Source organism: Chrysemys picta, chromosome 2 (genome assembly GCF_011386835.1).
Source record: "Chrysemys picta bellii isolate R12L10 chromosome 2, ASM1138683v2, whole genome shotgun sequence".
Lineage (NCBI taxonomy): Eukaryota > Metazoa > Chordata > Testudines > Emydidae > Chrysemys > Chrysemys picta.
The window spans coordinates 223,837,263-223,854,463 of record NC_088792.1 but is presented as its reverse complement, the minus strand read 5'-3'; the positions used below and the strand labels follow the sequence as shown (position 1 = coordinate 223,854,463).

Here is a 17,201-nt window from a genome sequence, read left to right as displayed (position 1 = left end):
TCTCCAGACCCTCAACTACTGTCTGAAGTTACTGTAAACTCATCCTCCCTGGTCTTTCTGACACCTCTCCCCCCATGCAACTGTACAAAGAATTTTCTTTCCACTTAAGTAAGATGCACAATTTTCCTACTGTTTATTCATCTAAGAAGTCTTATAATACCATGAAAGTAATAAAGTTATTTGTATATGACGTTAGCCTAATACTGCTAACATTATTGTCTTAGCATTTGTATGGGTTTTAGGATTGGGACTGGCAGCAGAAAGGATTTCTCTTTTTACAGTTAAAACTTGTATTTAGAATAAAGGAGTTAGAGGACTATAGTCTTTGATAAGTGACTTCATTTCCTCTTTCTAACTTTGAAAGCGTTTCATCAAATAGACAAGATCAGCGTGCCAGGAAACCAGATCATCATTTCTTTACTGTGATGTTACAGCTCCTCAAATTTTGAAAGGAAAAGCTAATCAAGAGATGAGGCAAGAGTCTAGATACAATCAAAGAGAGTGGGAGGCATGGAAAAGCAAAAAAAAGCAGCAAGAAAAATAAAAGGAAAGCATGTAACTAAACTACAGCTGAAAATTTTACACATTTAACATGGATGGGCAGAAAAATACCATTAGAAATGGCTACCCAATAAAAGAAAGGTGTGTGTGTGTGTGTGTGTGTGTGTGTGTGTGTGTGTGTGTGTGTGTGTGTAACAAATTTCAACCAAGAATTTAAATAAACATGTTTAAAACTTCTGCACAAGTCCCAAAATTGTTTTTAGTACTTTCCTCTGCCACCACTATCTCATTAGTTCTGCAGATACATTTTTCCTAAGAAGAGATTTTTTATAAATATAAAAGGCCTGCAAATGAAAAAACTGAAGGGCACATTGTCAAGTCAAACTTTTTCCTGTCCCCATTTACATAAGATAGTGTTCTTGATCACTGATTTGTCACTGTTTCCAACTGTGGTTTATCTACCAATCCTCCTCCCCTCATCTATTCCTTGTTTTAATTACTTTTAAATAATCTCAATTACATAAGTGATATAAATGATTTGTAAGACTTCAGCAATATTCTAGATGTTTTGGGGGAAAACATATGTTAAAATGATATAATAGTTCAAGATAGTAAGGTGGCTTTTGTATTATTGTAAACTTTGTGTTTAGTGAAATTCTTCTCACTCTTTTAGAGTAAATAGTTAATTGTGAAATCAGCTTTTGTCATCTTTGAAGTCATCGTGCAGCAGCTCTTGTGTTCATCGTGCTCTATAACATGTTAACTTTTCTCAAGGATGTTGTTATATTGGAGTATGAGTGGTATAAAACGTTGACTCCATTGTACCTTATACTTCTAACAGGTTATGAGGTTCATGGTCTGGAAAAAATACCAGAAGGACCCGGGCTTGTTGTTTTTTACCATGGCGCAACTCCTATAGACTATTTCTACTTCTTGGCTAAACTCTTTATATTGAAGAACAGAATGTGCTATACAGTAGCTGATCACTTCGTCTTTAAATTACCAGGTAAGGGTCTTTCATTGCAAATAGTGAGCTTGGAGTATTTAATTGTAGACACACTTTTTTTAGTGATATAACACCATAATATTACTGACACACATTAATTAGCATAAGTATTCAGATCGTATCTGCCAACAGTCTATGTTGGACAGGATTTCTTTGGTCTGTAGTAGCCCAAGGCCATAATTGTCCCAGTTTATAAATATCATGTATGGATTGGATAGGATTGTTTGGTGACCATTCCTACCTCATCTGTCCCATTGAGTCTGAAAGCAAAGCAGAGGAGATCATAGCACTAAGTAGCCATCTTGATTAACCAACAGCAGCAGCTTCCATGCCTCCTCCCATTTAATAATGCAGTCAGTGATTTGGGTGACTGACTGGGGCGGAAGGGTATGAAGTGACATTCAGTAGCTGCGGGGATGCCCCTCAAGTTGCCAGAGGCAATAAAAATGTCTTTAATATCCTCTCCCTGAAAAGAATGCATAATGTAACTGGGCTTCAGCCCAAGAATACAACTACAAGTAGGATCGAGCCTCTTTGGCAGAAGGACTTAGAGGTGGTTGAGGTAGGGATACATTGGTTTAGATAAATATATCTAGGGAGGTTAGCTCAGTGGTTTGAGCATTGGCCTGCTAAACCCAGGGTTGTGAGTTCAATCCTTGAGGGGGCCATTTAGGGAACTGGGGTAAAAATCTGTCTGGGGATTGGTCCTGCTTTGAGCAGGGGGGACGAGATGACCTCCTGAGGTCCCTTCCAACCCTGATATTCTATGATTCTAAATGTTAAGGTCCTCCTGAGCACTGAGCACTAGTATAGAGAAAGTTAAAGAGGGTAAATATGGAAGCCTGTGATAATTCATTAAACTAACTTTTTATATTAAAGTAACCTAAAATTTACCTAAATGCTGATGAGGAACAAATTCCCCCAGATGCCATCTTTTGTCTTGTCCTTGAGGAAATGTTGGAATTTTCTATAAGATGTCCCTTCTTCCTTCCTTCCCAACTTTTTTCAGAGATGTCCTATTGAATAAATGTTTGAATAAAAAGTTTAGTATAGTTTGAGGTGCATAGATTTCAGAATATTTGTGCATATTATTTAAATGGATGAGGCAGTGTTCTTTTCTGAAGAACTTAGGTTTTTGGTTCTTAAATGGAAAGAACTGCCATGCAGTGTTAGGGCTTGTCTACATTACCCGTGACGGGCAGCGATTTGATCCAGCGGGGATCGATTTATTGTGTCTAGTCTAGACGCGATAAATCGACTGCTGAGTGCTCTCCGGTCGACTCTGGTACTTCACCGGAGCGACAAGCACAGGTGGAGTCGATGGGGGAACATCAGCAGTTGACTCACCTCAGCGAAGACACCGCAGTGAGTAGATCTAAGTATGTCGACTTCAGCTATGTTATTCACGTAGCTGAAGTTGCTTAACTTAGATCGATTTCCCCCCTCATCCCCCTGTGTAGACCAGACCTTAAAATTGTTCAGTTAACATAAAAGAACCTTAAGTCAGCCACCCTGCCCATCCTGTATATTGTACGGATTAGATTTAACAAACAATAATACATTGAACTGCATATTTATAAAAATAAATACAAAACAACATGTGCAGTATAGCTGAGTTCATGGTACTGTAGGAACCTTGCTCTTCCATTTCCTCTCATTTTACTTGTACATTAATTTTTCATAAACAGCTTTTTTGCATGTAATTTTAAGATTTGCAATTGTTTTTCTTTAATAAAAAAAAAGTCTTAGGCAACTGAGTGGAGTCCATCTTGGTTGACGTGCGCCTCTTAACACTTGTGGGAAAAATGGGCAATTTGGTGTTCATGTGTGTGCTGCACACATACATATATTATGGGCCAGATCCTCATCTAGTATAAATTAGCATAGTCTTATCGAGTTCCTGCTGAGAATCTTTCTGTATGAGTTCACGTTTGTGGACTTAAATTATTTTTTCACTGCTTCAAACTACATTTTGAAAGAGTCCTTTTTATGAACTCAGAACGCAGTGCTCATTAGCAAAGGCTAACTATGTAAAAAGTTTGAACTTTCAACGTTAGACTGTGCTTGATATTATTACATGGGAAGGGAGAGAGAATCAGTCTTATTTTTTTTTTTTCATCAGACCCGGGAAAATCCATTGCCCAAGTTTAAACTTCAAAATTAGGATAAGCCTGGGGCTGAAGGAAAAATTTCTTCTTAAAAAAATAAAAATTAGACAAATATTCCATATGGCCAGCCATAATATTGCAGATTCTTAATCCCTGCCCTCCTATTGTTGTTCCTTTGTTTTACTCTTTTAAAAAATGAATTTAAAAAATAAAATCAGATGGCCTAAAAATAGTGTTTCTCTTATACTCATACCTCAGTTTGCTTAGGTCAGGTCTGCACTAGGAGTGTCTTGCTATGTCAGTTAAAAAGAATAAGCTGCATTATTATCGCTATCCTCCATCCTGTGAAATTACTGTACAAGTATAAATCAGCTATACTAGCAAAGCTGTGTACCCACAGGAGCACTGTCAGTATAGTATACTGGCATTCCCATACCAGTAAACACTCCTTGTGTGGACATGGTCTCAGCTTTCATTTAAAAAAAAAAAGCAAGTTGCTAGTTGTTATGGTTGGGTAGGGGAATCACTCAAAAATATGAATTGAGTGTAATCAGTGACGAGATAGGTATGTAAATTTGCAAAGAGGCTGGAATAATAGCTCTGAGAAGTGCCTCATTCATTTCAGTGAGGAGGTTAACTAAGATGCCTAGTGCTGATAATTTAAATGTAGTCATTGTTAGTTATTTCATTCTCATGTAAGAAAAGAGAGGGAATCACAAATTTGCAGTTTTCTGTGAGTGATGTTGCATTTTGGTGAGTTCTACCACTCCCAACTGTTCCCCCTCGCCCCTCCTCCCCCACAAAATAAAGGAGCTAAGCTCAAGGTACATGGCGGAGCCCATGGACATATTCAAGCCCCTCCGATAGGAGCTAAGCTCAAGGAGCCCAGAGAACACACATGTTCATGTTTTGAACATCTGCACGATCTCCCGTGAGTGGCAATTCATTTTGGCAACTCACATGGGTGAAGTTTATTTTGTGAGCAGAGCCTGGAAGAATACCACTACTTCATCTCCCCTGTCCTTCCCCATTTGACCCCTAGATAAAAGTACTGAAAGGTTCTTGTCAATTTGAAAAATGAATAATTAAACTTAATTTTGTAATTCTGACAGTCATTATTAAACTAAAATGTAAGTTGTTCCATTGATCTGTCAGAATGTGTAGCTTCTAGCCTTCTCCTCTTTAAGGCATATTCCTTCCAAGTATAAACAACTGGAAATGCAATCCTGCCTACATGAGGAAATCTATTATATAAATGCCTCAGAAACTTCATTGACACAGAGTGAAGGTTGCCTGGTGGTGCCTTGTGCCCTTTCAGAATGTGAAGAGTGGCTCAACGTAAACTTCTGAAAACCAGGAAATACAAAGTTAAGGTACATGATATCCCCTCCCCCCCAACTCCTGCAATATAACCTTAACTCTTCCCTCTGGCCCAGCATGTCAATAACACACATAGTAGCATTCTATCATTTACACAGAACATTTTGGGAACAGAGCACATGGGCATTGTAGAACAAAGCCCAACAGCTTCTTTTTGCTAAGACAAAACTCGTGTTTAAGTCTGGCTTAGCTAACAGGAACGATCTGCACTTAAACATCGAGTCTGTTTCACACAAACCATCTTAGACATGCTAAATGTAACCACCCCACCCTTAGGATTCCTTACCTTGAGGATTCCTTCTGAGACATTGCCTTGTTCCTCGCTAAGCCCCAGAGACTGCTGTCACATAGACCACCGGGCAATCCACACAGCAAGAACACTCCTGCGCACCTCTGCTGGCACAGCCTACAGAATTCTGTGCTGAAATGATGCATACTTGGACACTTAAGGTATGCATGCACCACTTTTCATATCACAGTGCCAAGCTGCTCTAGCTAATCTCTCCACCATTCAACACAGCTACACCTAACACAGTGAATGCAACTGGAGTTCATGCAGATAAATGCTGTAAATTGATTTGTGGAATGCAGCACAAAAATGATGCATTCCATTAGTCCTTCCTCAGTCTGTTTATTATAGATTGACAGATTTTAGGGCCAGAAAGGATTATTAGATCATCTAGTCTGTACTCCGGTACAACACAGGCAATAGAACTTCATCCAGTTATTCCTGTGTTGAAGCTAATAACTTCCAGAAAGGCATCCAGTGTTGATTTGAAGACTTCAAGAGATGGAGAATCCACCACTTCCTTTGGTAGCTTGTTAACCGTTGCACTCCCTTACTAGACCTTTCCCCGAGGCTATTGTCCACTCCAGAAGGGGCAGAGTTACGGTTGCATTGCAGGGCTGGTGTGGGAGTAGTAAAGTTTGACTTATCTCATCTGGTGTTGTGTGCCTTTCTGGTTAGACCAGTGTCTGACTTAAATAATTGAAATTCAAGGATGATGCAAGACAGGAAAGGGTTGCGTAATTTTAATTTATAAAACATGTCCCATACCAACTTGAATCTAATGTGAACAAAATTAGGCTCACCATATTTTTCTTTCATGGTAAAAATTTAGTCAGTACGTTTAGTTACTGTTACTGAAAATGCTGAGGGTTTTTTAATTTTCTTTCTTCACCCATATCAACATGCTCTTTGACCATTGAAGGAAAGAGCTTTAAACAATTCCGATCCATTGCACTGGTGGATTTGGTCAGAATCAAATCATGTTTGGAAAGTATGGCTTGGAAAGGAGGTAATGCTGCTGTTAAATCATCTCTTCATCATAGTTGATTAACCTGTCCAAAGGCATCTCTGTGTGTTTTTGTTAATTTGATTTGTTTGTTATGATTAAAGTTGTTACTACTGATTATGAGGTAGCACCTAATTTGATTAGGTGTGATGTACAGAGCCATTAAAAACAACCCTTTAAAGTTTAGATTTTATTGGCCAGGATTTTCAAAATCTACAAGTGATTTTTTTGGGGGTGCCCCATTTGGAATGCCTCTAAAGGGGCTGACTTTCAGAAAATGAGTGCTCTATACCTTCTGAAAACCAGATCCCTTTAGAGGTATTTCAAATTAGGTACCCCAAATCACTACTGTTTTGAAAATCTTGACCAATATATTTTGTTTTGAGACTGTGTGAAATCAATAGCTATGTAACACATTTTAAATGTTCTGTGTTGATAACTTATTTTTTACATCTTGCAGGGTTTAAACTTTTACTTGATGTGTTTGGAGTTATGCATGGACCAAAGGAAGAATGTGTTAAAGCTCTGAAGAATGGCCACTTGGTGGCTATCTCGCCAGGTGGAGTTAGAGAAGCACTCTTTAGTGATGAAAACTATGTTCTTGTATGGGGTAATCGTACGGGCTTTGCTCAGGTGGCCATTGATGCAAAAGTGGTGAGTGTGTGTGGAGGATCACAGAACAGAAGCAAAGAAGGTTAGATTTTTAGGTCTTTCTCTGGGGCTAAAGTTATTTTTCTCAGCACAGTAAAGCAAATGTTTATAAGTTATAGACGTATCATAAATATTCTCTTCCTAACTTTTGTAACTAAATTATATGATTCTGTCTCCTCTCCTGTTTCTTAATGCATGCTTAGTTGTATACTTTTTTAATTTCTTTTTTGTCTGATATTGAAATTCAGCTAACTTTCATTTTCCACAAGCTCATGTCACAAACTTTTAATAGTACACTAGTGTATGTAGTATTGGAGTATCTTTTCTAAAAATGCTAAAAAAACTATTGGTGATATATTATCCTAGCATTTGTTTAATCTCTAAGTGTCAGAATCCAGTAACCAAAATCTGAGTGCTTCTGTGGCTCAAAATTATTAGTGTGACTTAGCTAAATGACTTCCATCTTCCATACAGTACTAAACTGTTCTGCAAGATGTTACAGATGTTTGTTTAAATTCTTGGGAAATGTGAGATGAAAATATTTTGTCTTAGATGAGAAATATGCTCATGTAACTAAATGCTGGTGTAATGATGAGAGGTATAGTAGTCATATGTGGCTACAAATGCTAGCTAATGGTGTGCGTGTGTGTATTTATGATGTGGGTGTATGATAAGATAGACCAATTTGAGATTAAATAACCTATAACAATAAGGGCCTCCAAAAGCTTTTGTAAATTTGACAGCCTTATGTCAATTTCTACAGCATCATTAACAATGTATGGATAGCAGAATATGTTAAATGTTAACATAACTCCCCATAGTTTGCCCCAGCAAATGATTCCTTATATCCCTAGCCATGGTGCTCTACCCAATTTCATTTAGGTCTGAGACAATAACATTGTCTACACGTATATTAATTAAGCACTCTACGATCCCAGTCCTGCAAATCTTGCACATATGTAATTGCTTATTTAAGTCCAGAAGGCTACTCAGATAAGTAAAGTCACACATGTGCAAATGCTTGCAGAGTGCTGTGGGGGGTCTAAAGCAATACATGACTTTAACAAGATTGACCGACTGAAATATACTAACTGTACTAACTCTACATTAGCAGGTGGTATCTTCCAATTTGGACCTTTCAGTACTATGGTAAAATAGCTTGTAGAACATTGTGTTGCTCACTGAAAAATCAGCTGTCTGCCAAAAGTATTTATCAAATAAATTACACATTTGTTTTCAAATAAACACTATGTAAAACAGTCTTCCACCTATTTGCATTAAATTCTTATCTTTCTTTTTTCTCATAGCCCATCATTCCTATGTTCACACAAAATGTTCGGGAAGGAATTAGGACATTAGGAGGAATAAGTAAGATATAAAATATCTATTTTTCTATTTTTAATTTTCTGTATATGTTCAATCTCCTTACCTCAGTAGAAATACTCTCTTTAAAATCTGTGTTTAGATTTGTCATACTTATTTCTCAGAGCGGGGAAGAGAAGTCACTATGCTTTAGTGGTATAAACTGAGGTGGAATTGAGAGTCCTGTGGCACCTTTTAAGACTAACAGATGTATTGGATGCGTCTGACAAAGTGGGTATTCACACATGAAAGCTTATGCTCCAATACATCTGTTAGTCTTAAAGGTGCCACAGGACTCGCTGTTGCTTTTTACAGGTCCAGACTAACACGGCCACCCTTCTGATACTTGAGGTGGAATAGTATTGTCAAATCTTAATATTGGCACTAGCATTGGATCAGATGATGACCTACATTATTCTGTGCATAGTGAAAGGTCTTGATAAAGGAACCTGCTGCTGAATTTGCATGTAGAAGAATAAGTTTTTAGAATAATACTTTTTTCCTACATTAACATGTCTGCTATGCCTACTGTGAGTTTTCTGTTCTCTGCTGGGAGGTAGACCAGCTCTAATTAATGCTGCCTATATTTATTTAAAGGTGGGGAAAAAATCTAAACAGTTCAACTTAATTTTAATCCATATCTAATTTGCTAATCAGGCAGAAAACATGTGTGAAAATACATACGTGTTCTGCCTCTCTCTTTTCATTTACCCCTCCCCCTTCAGTTTTTTCCAAAACACACACATGAAGTCTAAACAGTCTGCTCCTAGGACAGCTAGATGACAGGGTCTCTGCTGAGCCATTAGTGCAGGTTGCCTTAGACACACCTCTCCTCCACGCTCCTCCATATGCCTTGAGTCAGAGGATTACTAGAGTAGCCACATCTATCTGTGTGGCACCTTCTGCCTCAACCACAGCCGCTCCTTCTCCTGTTTCACAGTACTACAGACAAAAAGCAATCTTTCCTCCTGACATTGCTTCCAGTCATGATCAGGGACAGAATTCTGGGCAAAGAGAGTCTGGGCAACAAATGGAGAAGTGCAAGGTAGCCACATGTTCTCCATGCACTACAAAATAGACATACAACCATTAACTGATGCAGTATTCAAGATTCATAGGCCAGAAGGGACCATTATAAACATCTGCTCTGACCTGTAAAAATGGCATATGGTAGAGGTGGGATTCAAACCCACACCCCCAAAGAGACCGGACCCTCCATCCAGCCTTAGCCAGGCTACCAGCATAGGAAAGAGGTCAGCTCAGGAAGGCATCACTGGGAATGAAACCCAGGAGCTCCTTTTCACTAGAAAGGCACTAGCTAAGCCATGGTGCTACCCTCTGTAATTCTAAAGGTACAAGACCAAACTTGGCTTTTGCAAAAAGCTCCATCCCTGGAAGTGCTACAATCTCTAGTGCCTTGGGAGTTTGTTTCTATTCTAGGAAGAATTGGCGTTGTTTCCATCTAATATCTTTCCTGCTATTTGCAGTAGGATTAGTATATATCTTAGAGAAATTTAGTTAACTTATTATTGATGTATTTTTGTCCTTTTATGTCTACCAGTTGTTGCTTTCATTACATTTGGACTTTCTTAGGTCTTATATGCTCTGTACACAAAACTTAATAACCCAATCACTGATGATTTTCTTATCCCTTTACACTCTGTTAAACTAAGTTCTAGTCTAAGGTCACAGGTCTAGTACTGTCACAGCTTTGCGATAACACCACTCTGGTGACCTTGAGATAAGTGCTTTTAAAAAAAAAAAGGTAAAATAAATAAGCATATGATGGAGGCCACTTAATGCTGACTGATGCCTCTGATTTTGTCTCCTAAAAATCAAAATATAAAATGCCATATACACTTTATAGTGCAGGATGGCTCTTTGATCTTCCACTTGGTGGGGACTAGAGCAGTAGGTTTTTTGTGTGTGCAACTCTCCTCTCTCACCCAGGTCTCTTCTGATTGAAGAGTTCCTTTCCCTTCCTTCCAGACCCCAAATCCCTGAAATTCAGGTAGCTAGTTCTATTCTAAATTCTAGTCTTCTCTAGGTTCTTATATTGCCCTTATTACCCTAGTATCTGAGCATCTTTCAGTAGCATGTTAAGCAATGTGATTAACATCTATCATATGTGGTTCATTCTCTCCTTCTCATATTTTGGGGGCCAGGGGGAAGAAGTAGGTGTATGTGCGTGTGCATTTTAGTTTGGTAGGGGGTGGTTTTGGAGACTTTTAAAAATAGATATTTGACATCCCCCCCTGACAGAAATTGGCTGAGGAGGGTCTCCTAGGGATGCCTGTTTCCTTTTCTCCTGTTAGATATTTCAGGGGAGGGTTTGTTGTCCTGTCTGCATCCTTTCTTCCCTCCAGTCATAACCCCCTCCACAGGATTTTGAGGAGGCTATCTACTAATCTGAACTCCCACCTATCTCAATAGCTCTCCTTGCCCTTTCAGTGTCAGTCACTGGATTACCTTCTGCAGAAGAGAACTCTAAAAAGCTCCCTTCCAGGCATCATAGGAGCGGGTTGTGGTTATTCTTGTTTTGGCTGTGACGCTTCCATTTTTACAAAGTGAAGATCAAGGGTGGAATAGCACTTCAAAGATACTGTTGTTCATTTGGGAACCTGAGATCAGAGGCCTGGGTTACTTTACAAGTTAATTCATCTACTGCCTCCCAAAATGCAAATTAATATTTTTTTAAACTAAAAAACAGGATTATTTAGGTTGATATATGAACGTCTTCGATTACCCCTTGTTCCTATATATGGAGAGTTTCCAGTCAAATTTCGTACATACATTGGAGATCCTATTCCATATGATCCAAATATAAATGCTGCAGAACTGTCTGGAAAGGTAAGGTTTCGGGGGTTTTCTTCTACTTTTTTCTATTTGCAATATTGAAACCATTTAAAATACTTGTAGCTGAAAGTCCCTGCTGTCATGAAGCCGTGAGTGTTTAAAAAAATAAATTAAATAGACAAGAACTCCACAAATTGGAAAGTAAGAGATTGTGAATCCCAGTGATGATTGGACCTAGTGAACTGTGTTATTGGGCCAAGTGATCCACTATCTATGCAGTCTCCCTCATACAGCCTATGAAATTATTGTATGCAGATTACGTATAGAGTAAGGGTGGTGTTAAATCAGTGGCCTAGCATTCTTGGCATGGGTGTAATTTGTAAAGTCAAAATGGCTGAGAATTTAAAAATCCCAGTGAGGATTGAAACTAGTGATTATTCTAAACAAAGTGATCTATCCACCATGGTTGTAGCTGTTTCTGTCCCTTCACGCTGACTCAGCAGAAACTCTGGGCTTCAGAGTGACATAAGGAGAGATTGACAATCCTGGAAGCTTATTACTGTAAAAGCTGTTTTATCCGGCATGTTGGGGGAATGCCAGTAAATGAAAAATACCGGTTAACTAAGAGGGAGGGAGTTTGGGTGGGGGGTTAGGGAGGGAGTGTGGGGCATGAGCTCTGGGAGGGAATTTGGGTGTGGGAGGGGACTTGGGGCGGGGGAGGGAGTGCGGGGTGCCAGACCTTGGGGGCACTCAATTCAAGCGGCTCCCCGCAAGTGGCGACCTGTCCTGGCCGCTCCTAGGTGTAGTCACGGCAGGCGGCTCTGTGAGCTGCCTCCACCCACAGGCACTGCCCCCGCAGCTCCCATTGGCTGCAGTTTCCGGCCAATGGGAGCTGCGGAGCCAGCCACCTGCCGTGCTTCCACCTAGGAGCAGCCGGGATAGGTCGCCCCTTGTGGGGAGCCGCCTGAGGTGAGCGTCTCCTGAATCCGGCTTCCCAAGCTTCCCCCTGTGCCCCAACCCCATGCCTTGAGCCCCCTCCAACACCCAAACTCCCTCCCAGAGCCTGCGCTCCACATCCCCGCACATGCCCCCAACACACTGCTGGCCCTGTGCCAACTGGAGTATAAACTGGACTTTCAATGAAGATCAGAAATTCTGGTTTATAGAGCTTTCTTATTGGTGAAGTGCTGGATAAAACAGCTTTTACTGTATATAGATACTGGAAGTATTTGTTTTCAAGTTAGTTATTTCCTATCTTAGAGTATGCTAATTAAGTGTTACATAGTGCAATGTGGTCCTAATACACATCTATAGTTGTTACATCCCTGTCTTATGTTGTCAGAATTCATGATAGATTTCTTCATTGTTTGATTCTTGTAACCCTCTTCTGTCCTATGCTGATAGCTATAATATATGAAATGGAGGTAAGGAAGTTCTGGCACAGAAATAGGTTCTAGGCCCCTTGAAACAGTGTATGGTGTTTATTTGGATCAGAATGACAGCTTATCTTAAGTTCTAGTGTGAATTCTAGCCCGATGAAAGTAGCTGTAGTTACCTGTTCATGAAAGTCATTTACATTTGTCCCAAAGGAGGTCCCTCTATTTCTTGGCTCATGTAAAAAAAAAAAAAAAACTACTAAGAAATGTTAAACCCACCAGATCTGCACTGAGAATTATGGATGTTAACAGGAAATAAAATCACATTAAAGCAAACTGATCTCTCCACCTCCCAGCTACACATTGTAGTTCTTCGTCGTCTTAAGTGTCTGACCTACAACCACACAACATGCACACGCTCTTCAAGTTTAGTATGTTCATAGATGATTAGTTCAGTCATCTTTTCTGTTTTATGGTTGTCTACTGTTTTATGTTCACATAATTATGACTAGCCTTTGTGAATGCAGAGTACAGGAAGCACGCAGCTCTTTCGTAGACTGGCAGGTATGAGTGGTGCAGGCAAGGGCGATTTTAGGTCAATAATCAGAAGATCTTTAAATATGTACTTATAAAATAAGCACTCTGAAAGGAAATCCTTCGCTATCTCATGAAAGTTTTGACTGTGTCAGTATCAAATTGGTTGGTCTCATTAGCTGGTTTGCTCTCTTTGAACATATTTATTGAAAGATGACATAGCTGATAAATGTTTGACTGTATTACTTAAATCCCATTTAACTAAAGCTCAGATATTTTCCCTCCATGGTTTGCCTAAAGCACTAGTCCTGAGAGCTGCAAAGCTAGTGAGATTTGGAAAAGGAGGCTTGCTATTTATCATTTAAGGGAGTTTTTTTACTTATTGCCTGCATTTCCTCCAATCCTAAACGCAGACTTCAAAATCTGTTGGACTATCTCCCATGACAACTTGCCCAATTAAGCAAAAGGGTTCAGATATCTCCTGAAAGCTTCAGATAAGCAATGTACTATAGGTATACTTTCTCTCATGATAGCTATGAGACATCATTAGCTTAATTTCTTTATATTTTTTATGGAAACTTTACATGTTTAGACACTTAGGTGGAGTGAGCATGTACTTTTTACTGTTGCTTTGCCATTTATACTTTGTATATTTACTTATCAAAGGTAGATACATCAGGCATCATTGGTGCCTGTAAAGGAATAATTCTGGAATCTTTAGTAGGATTAAAATCTATTCTATGAATTGATGTATTCCCACTAGCGTAATATAAAAAGAACAGTTAGTTAATTTCCTTGCAATTTCTTTTTCTCTTAACAGGCAAAGGCTGCAATCCAGTCTTTAATAGACAGACATCAGAAAATACCAGGAAATGTATTTAGGGCTTTAATGGAACGATTTGAGACACAGCAGAAAGAAGACTAGTGTGTGGTGCATAACAAACTACACATTTACTTGTAATATTTTCAAAACTGTTTGTAACTTATATTATTATCCTCAAAATTGATTATTAAATGCATTGTCTTAATGATATTTCTTTTTTAATGCAGATGTTTTCTGTGTAGTTTAACAAGAGCTGTGAGCAATGATTTTTTTTTCTTCCTCTGCAGTGACCAGTATCAAACTTGAGCCCAAACTTGCAATCTTACTCAGGTAAAAATCTGACTAACGTAATTAGCTTTGAAGTGCAGTCCTATATTGAAAAATAACTTAGTGAGAATGACATTGGAGGCTTCCATATTCATGGTCTTTTGATAATTTCCATCTCAAATTTCCAGGTAAAAAAAATGTTTGGTCTAACTGCCAAGCCTGCAAACTCATGGTGGATTCTGAGATGCAAGCTAGATTCATTCTATCTAAACACCATCACCAGAAATAGAGGTTCTTCCAACCAAATAAAGCCCTGAACTACACCTGTGAAACCCCATTTTCTTTAGATTATGCCCTTGGCTACATCTGTACAAACTTAAATTACATTCAAAGATGTTGGCATAGACAGGTGTAACTAGTCACTTAGCTTTACATGCGGAACCTGTAGTCCTGGTGGTAATGCTTCAGCTGGAAGGTATCCAGCTTTATTGTTGGAGCCCAGAAGGAGTTTGTGGGGCTGGAGCTTTATTAGAAGAAAAAGAAAAGAAAAACAAAAACAAGAAACTGAGCAAACTTCTTACTTAAACCAGTAAGACACAATACATATGGAACCCCATAATGCTATTTTGATGAAGTCATTTTTCAGGATAAAACCACATGGGTTTTTTTGCCCCTGACTAAAGACTGTAGCCCCATAAATCTGCAAACAGAAAACCAGATCTTTTTTTTGGCACAGTGAACTGAATGCCTAATGTTTCAGAAAGAAGACATGAGTAATATTCAAAACTGCAACGGTCAGAATTTTTAATTATATTACAAAATAGAATGCAATGTGTAATGTTCTTTTTTCAGAGTTTCACCATATTCAGCAGTATAAACAGGCTTTATAATTTTTGTATATATGTACCTCACTATTTTTGTAAAAAACTATATACATTTTTTTTACGCATCAGAATTACTAAAATATGACTTGCCCTCAATTATGCAGTCTTCACTCATATAATACTCTCACTAAAGTGCGTGGGGGGTTTGCCTGAAGAAGGAGTTGCAGGATTGGGCTAGTTTTGTTCATTGACAATAAACTGAATTTTTATCTTAACTGAATCACTGACTAATGCATGAATTGTCTGAATAGCAAAATACCTTAAATATTTCCTGTAGATAAGTACTCAAACTGTCAGTGACAATAAAATTAATGTCTGGGAGTGTTCTTTAATTGTAGGAGGCCATCGTCTCCTGGTAGGCCGTTTAAAAAACAAAACAAAACACTTTTAAAGACACAAAGAGCAAATCTCTTTCACTTAACTGTTACAGTTTGGTTAATTCCTGCAAACACTTACGTGCGCATGCCTTACTTTACACACAACTTAAGTCCCATTTAAATCAATATGACTATGTGCATATATTTGCAGGATCAGGGTTTTATATTAAGTGTAGAGTCATATGGGGGGAACAAATGTCTGTACATTATAAGATCTGCAGAAACAATTCATCTCTCTGTACACTGTAGTGTTCTGTTTGATTTAAAATGTTTAGTTAAAATGTTTAAGCTTGAAAAAAATCATGTCGTGAAAACAAATGCCCTTTCCAAAGTCTTTGTTGATTTGTGATCTACTTGAAAATTTAAGGGGATGCTATCATGATCTAAGAATAACTTTAATTTATTGTTCTGTTTAATGCATTAGACCATTAAAACTGATAATTTTTACTAAAACTTATTTTTATGTAAGTTAGATATTTTATTTTTGCATTTTTCTCAAGGTGGACAATGAAAACAGACTAAGTTGTAGTTACCTTTCAGGATGCACTAGGGCAGTGCTGACTGTTGGGGTTACACACAATATAGGGGAACACTTAATAATATTTTTTTCATGGGAATTAAATGAGAGAGAGAGAGACCTATTATGTTGATCTTAGATTTTGAAAGACTTGCTTTTACTTCACATGGGGCCAAATTTCACCTGACTTTGTCCCTTTAATTTAAGAACTATTGAAACTTAAGTATCAAATCAAATGCAGTATCAGTACTTTTTAGATATTAAATACACTTTTTGTTTGTATAGGCTTTTCATATTTAATTCTCTATTTGTGATATGTACTGTATAAACATACCCTACAGACAAATAAAATTGAAATTACAACTGGAGTAGACTCCTGAAATTACTTTATGCTCACTGTGTATGGATTAAGTGTGAGAGTACATGTAACTTGGCCCTCTGAAACTACCAGTGGATCTGAGCAGCAGAGTAGAAAGTGTCCAGTTGTGGGGGAGGAAAAAAGAAATAGAATACCAAAAATAATTACTAAGTTAAAGGAATAAGAAAACATTGAAAGAATGGATGTGAGAAACATTGGCAACTGTTCTGGGACTGTGCAGTAGGTATTGCCAAGGGTGATTAGTGGTAAGTAGCTATTGTGTTGTGTGTTAGGAGTAAGTTATTAAAATAATGCTGTAGTTGCCTTCAAGCTGGATGGCTAATAACTACAAATATCAATTGTATAATCTGCTGAACAGCAGATAATTTTTCCCTCTTTATTTCAACTGAGATGCTATAACAAAGACAGGAATTTTCATACAGGTTAGAAATGTACTACTGTCACACTAAAATGGAATTAGCACTCTTTCCCCTGCAAATCCAAAACTTTTCACTGGCCAGTTTTTTGGCTGCTTTTTACTGGCAGTTAATACTCTTCCGGTAGCAGATTTAGTGACACTGAGATTACTGTAATTTAATACTGAATCTCTAAACTAAAATCATTTATATTTTGTCAGAAGATGGAAGCTAGAGCAGTTCATCATTCTACCAATGTGGATCCTGTTTAAATAATGAATTATGCAATAGATTTTGTGTTGGATTTGCTGTACAGTGTGCCAAGGTGGCAATTTATACCACTATACTTTGTGAAAGATTTGCAAGGGGTAAAGTGGAGTTTTTCCCATTGTAATGATAAATGTTACAGAGTTGATTATTGCTAACCTCTATAAACTTGTCGTAAGTGGTTAGCTTGAAAGATGAAAAGTGCACAAGTGATGAAGTAGGTGAGGACAGACAGCTCCTCGCAGAGAGGTGTAGAACAAACCATATTTAAATAGAGGGTGGA

General features: G+C 38.2%; 1 protein-coding gene across 5 annotated transcripts in view; it reads left to right on the top strand.

Moving 5' to 3' along the window:
* TMEM68 (transmembrane protein 68) overlaps positions 1 to 16,245 on the top strand; it is a 36,273-nt gene extending 20,028 nt beyond the window's left edge. For 3 of the 5 annotated variants that reach the window (XM_005301191.5, XM_024107436.3, XM_042857014.2), the window contains 5 exons: positions 1,343 to 1,507; positions 6,751 to 6,944; positions 8,249 to 8,309; positions 11,014 to 11,153; positions 13,830 to 16,245. In XM_005301191.5, coding sequence (XP_005301248.1) covers positions 1,343 to 1,507; positions 6,751 to 6,944; positions 8,249 to 8,309; positions 11,014 to 11,153; positions 13,830 to 13,934 — 665 coding nt within the window. In that variant the 3' untranslated portion in view covers positions 13,935 to 16,245. The remainder of the gene's footprint in view (positions 1 to 1,342; positions 1,508 to 6,750; positions 6,945 to 8,248; positions 8,310 to 11,013; positions 11,154 to 13,829) is intronic. The other 2 variants (XM_005301192.5, XM_065585561.1) reach the window with 1 other exon arrangement.
* Positions 16,246 to 17,201: the final 956 nt, after the last annotated feature.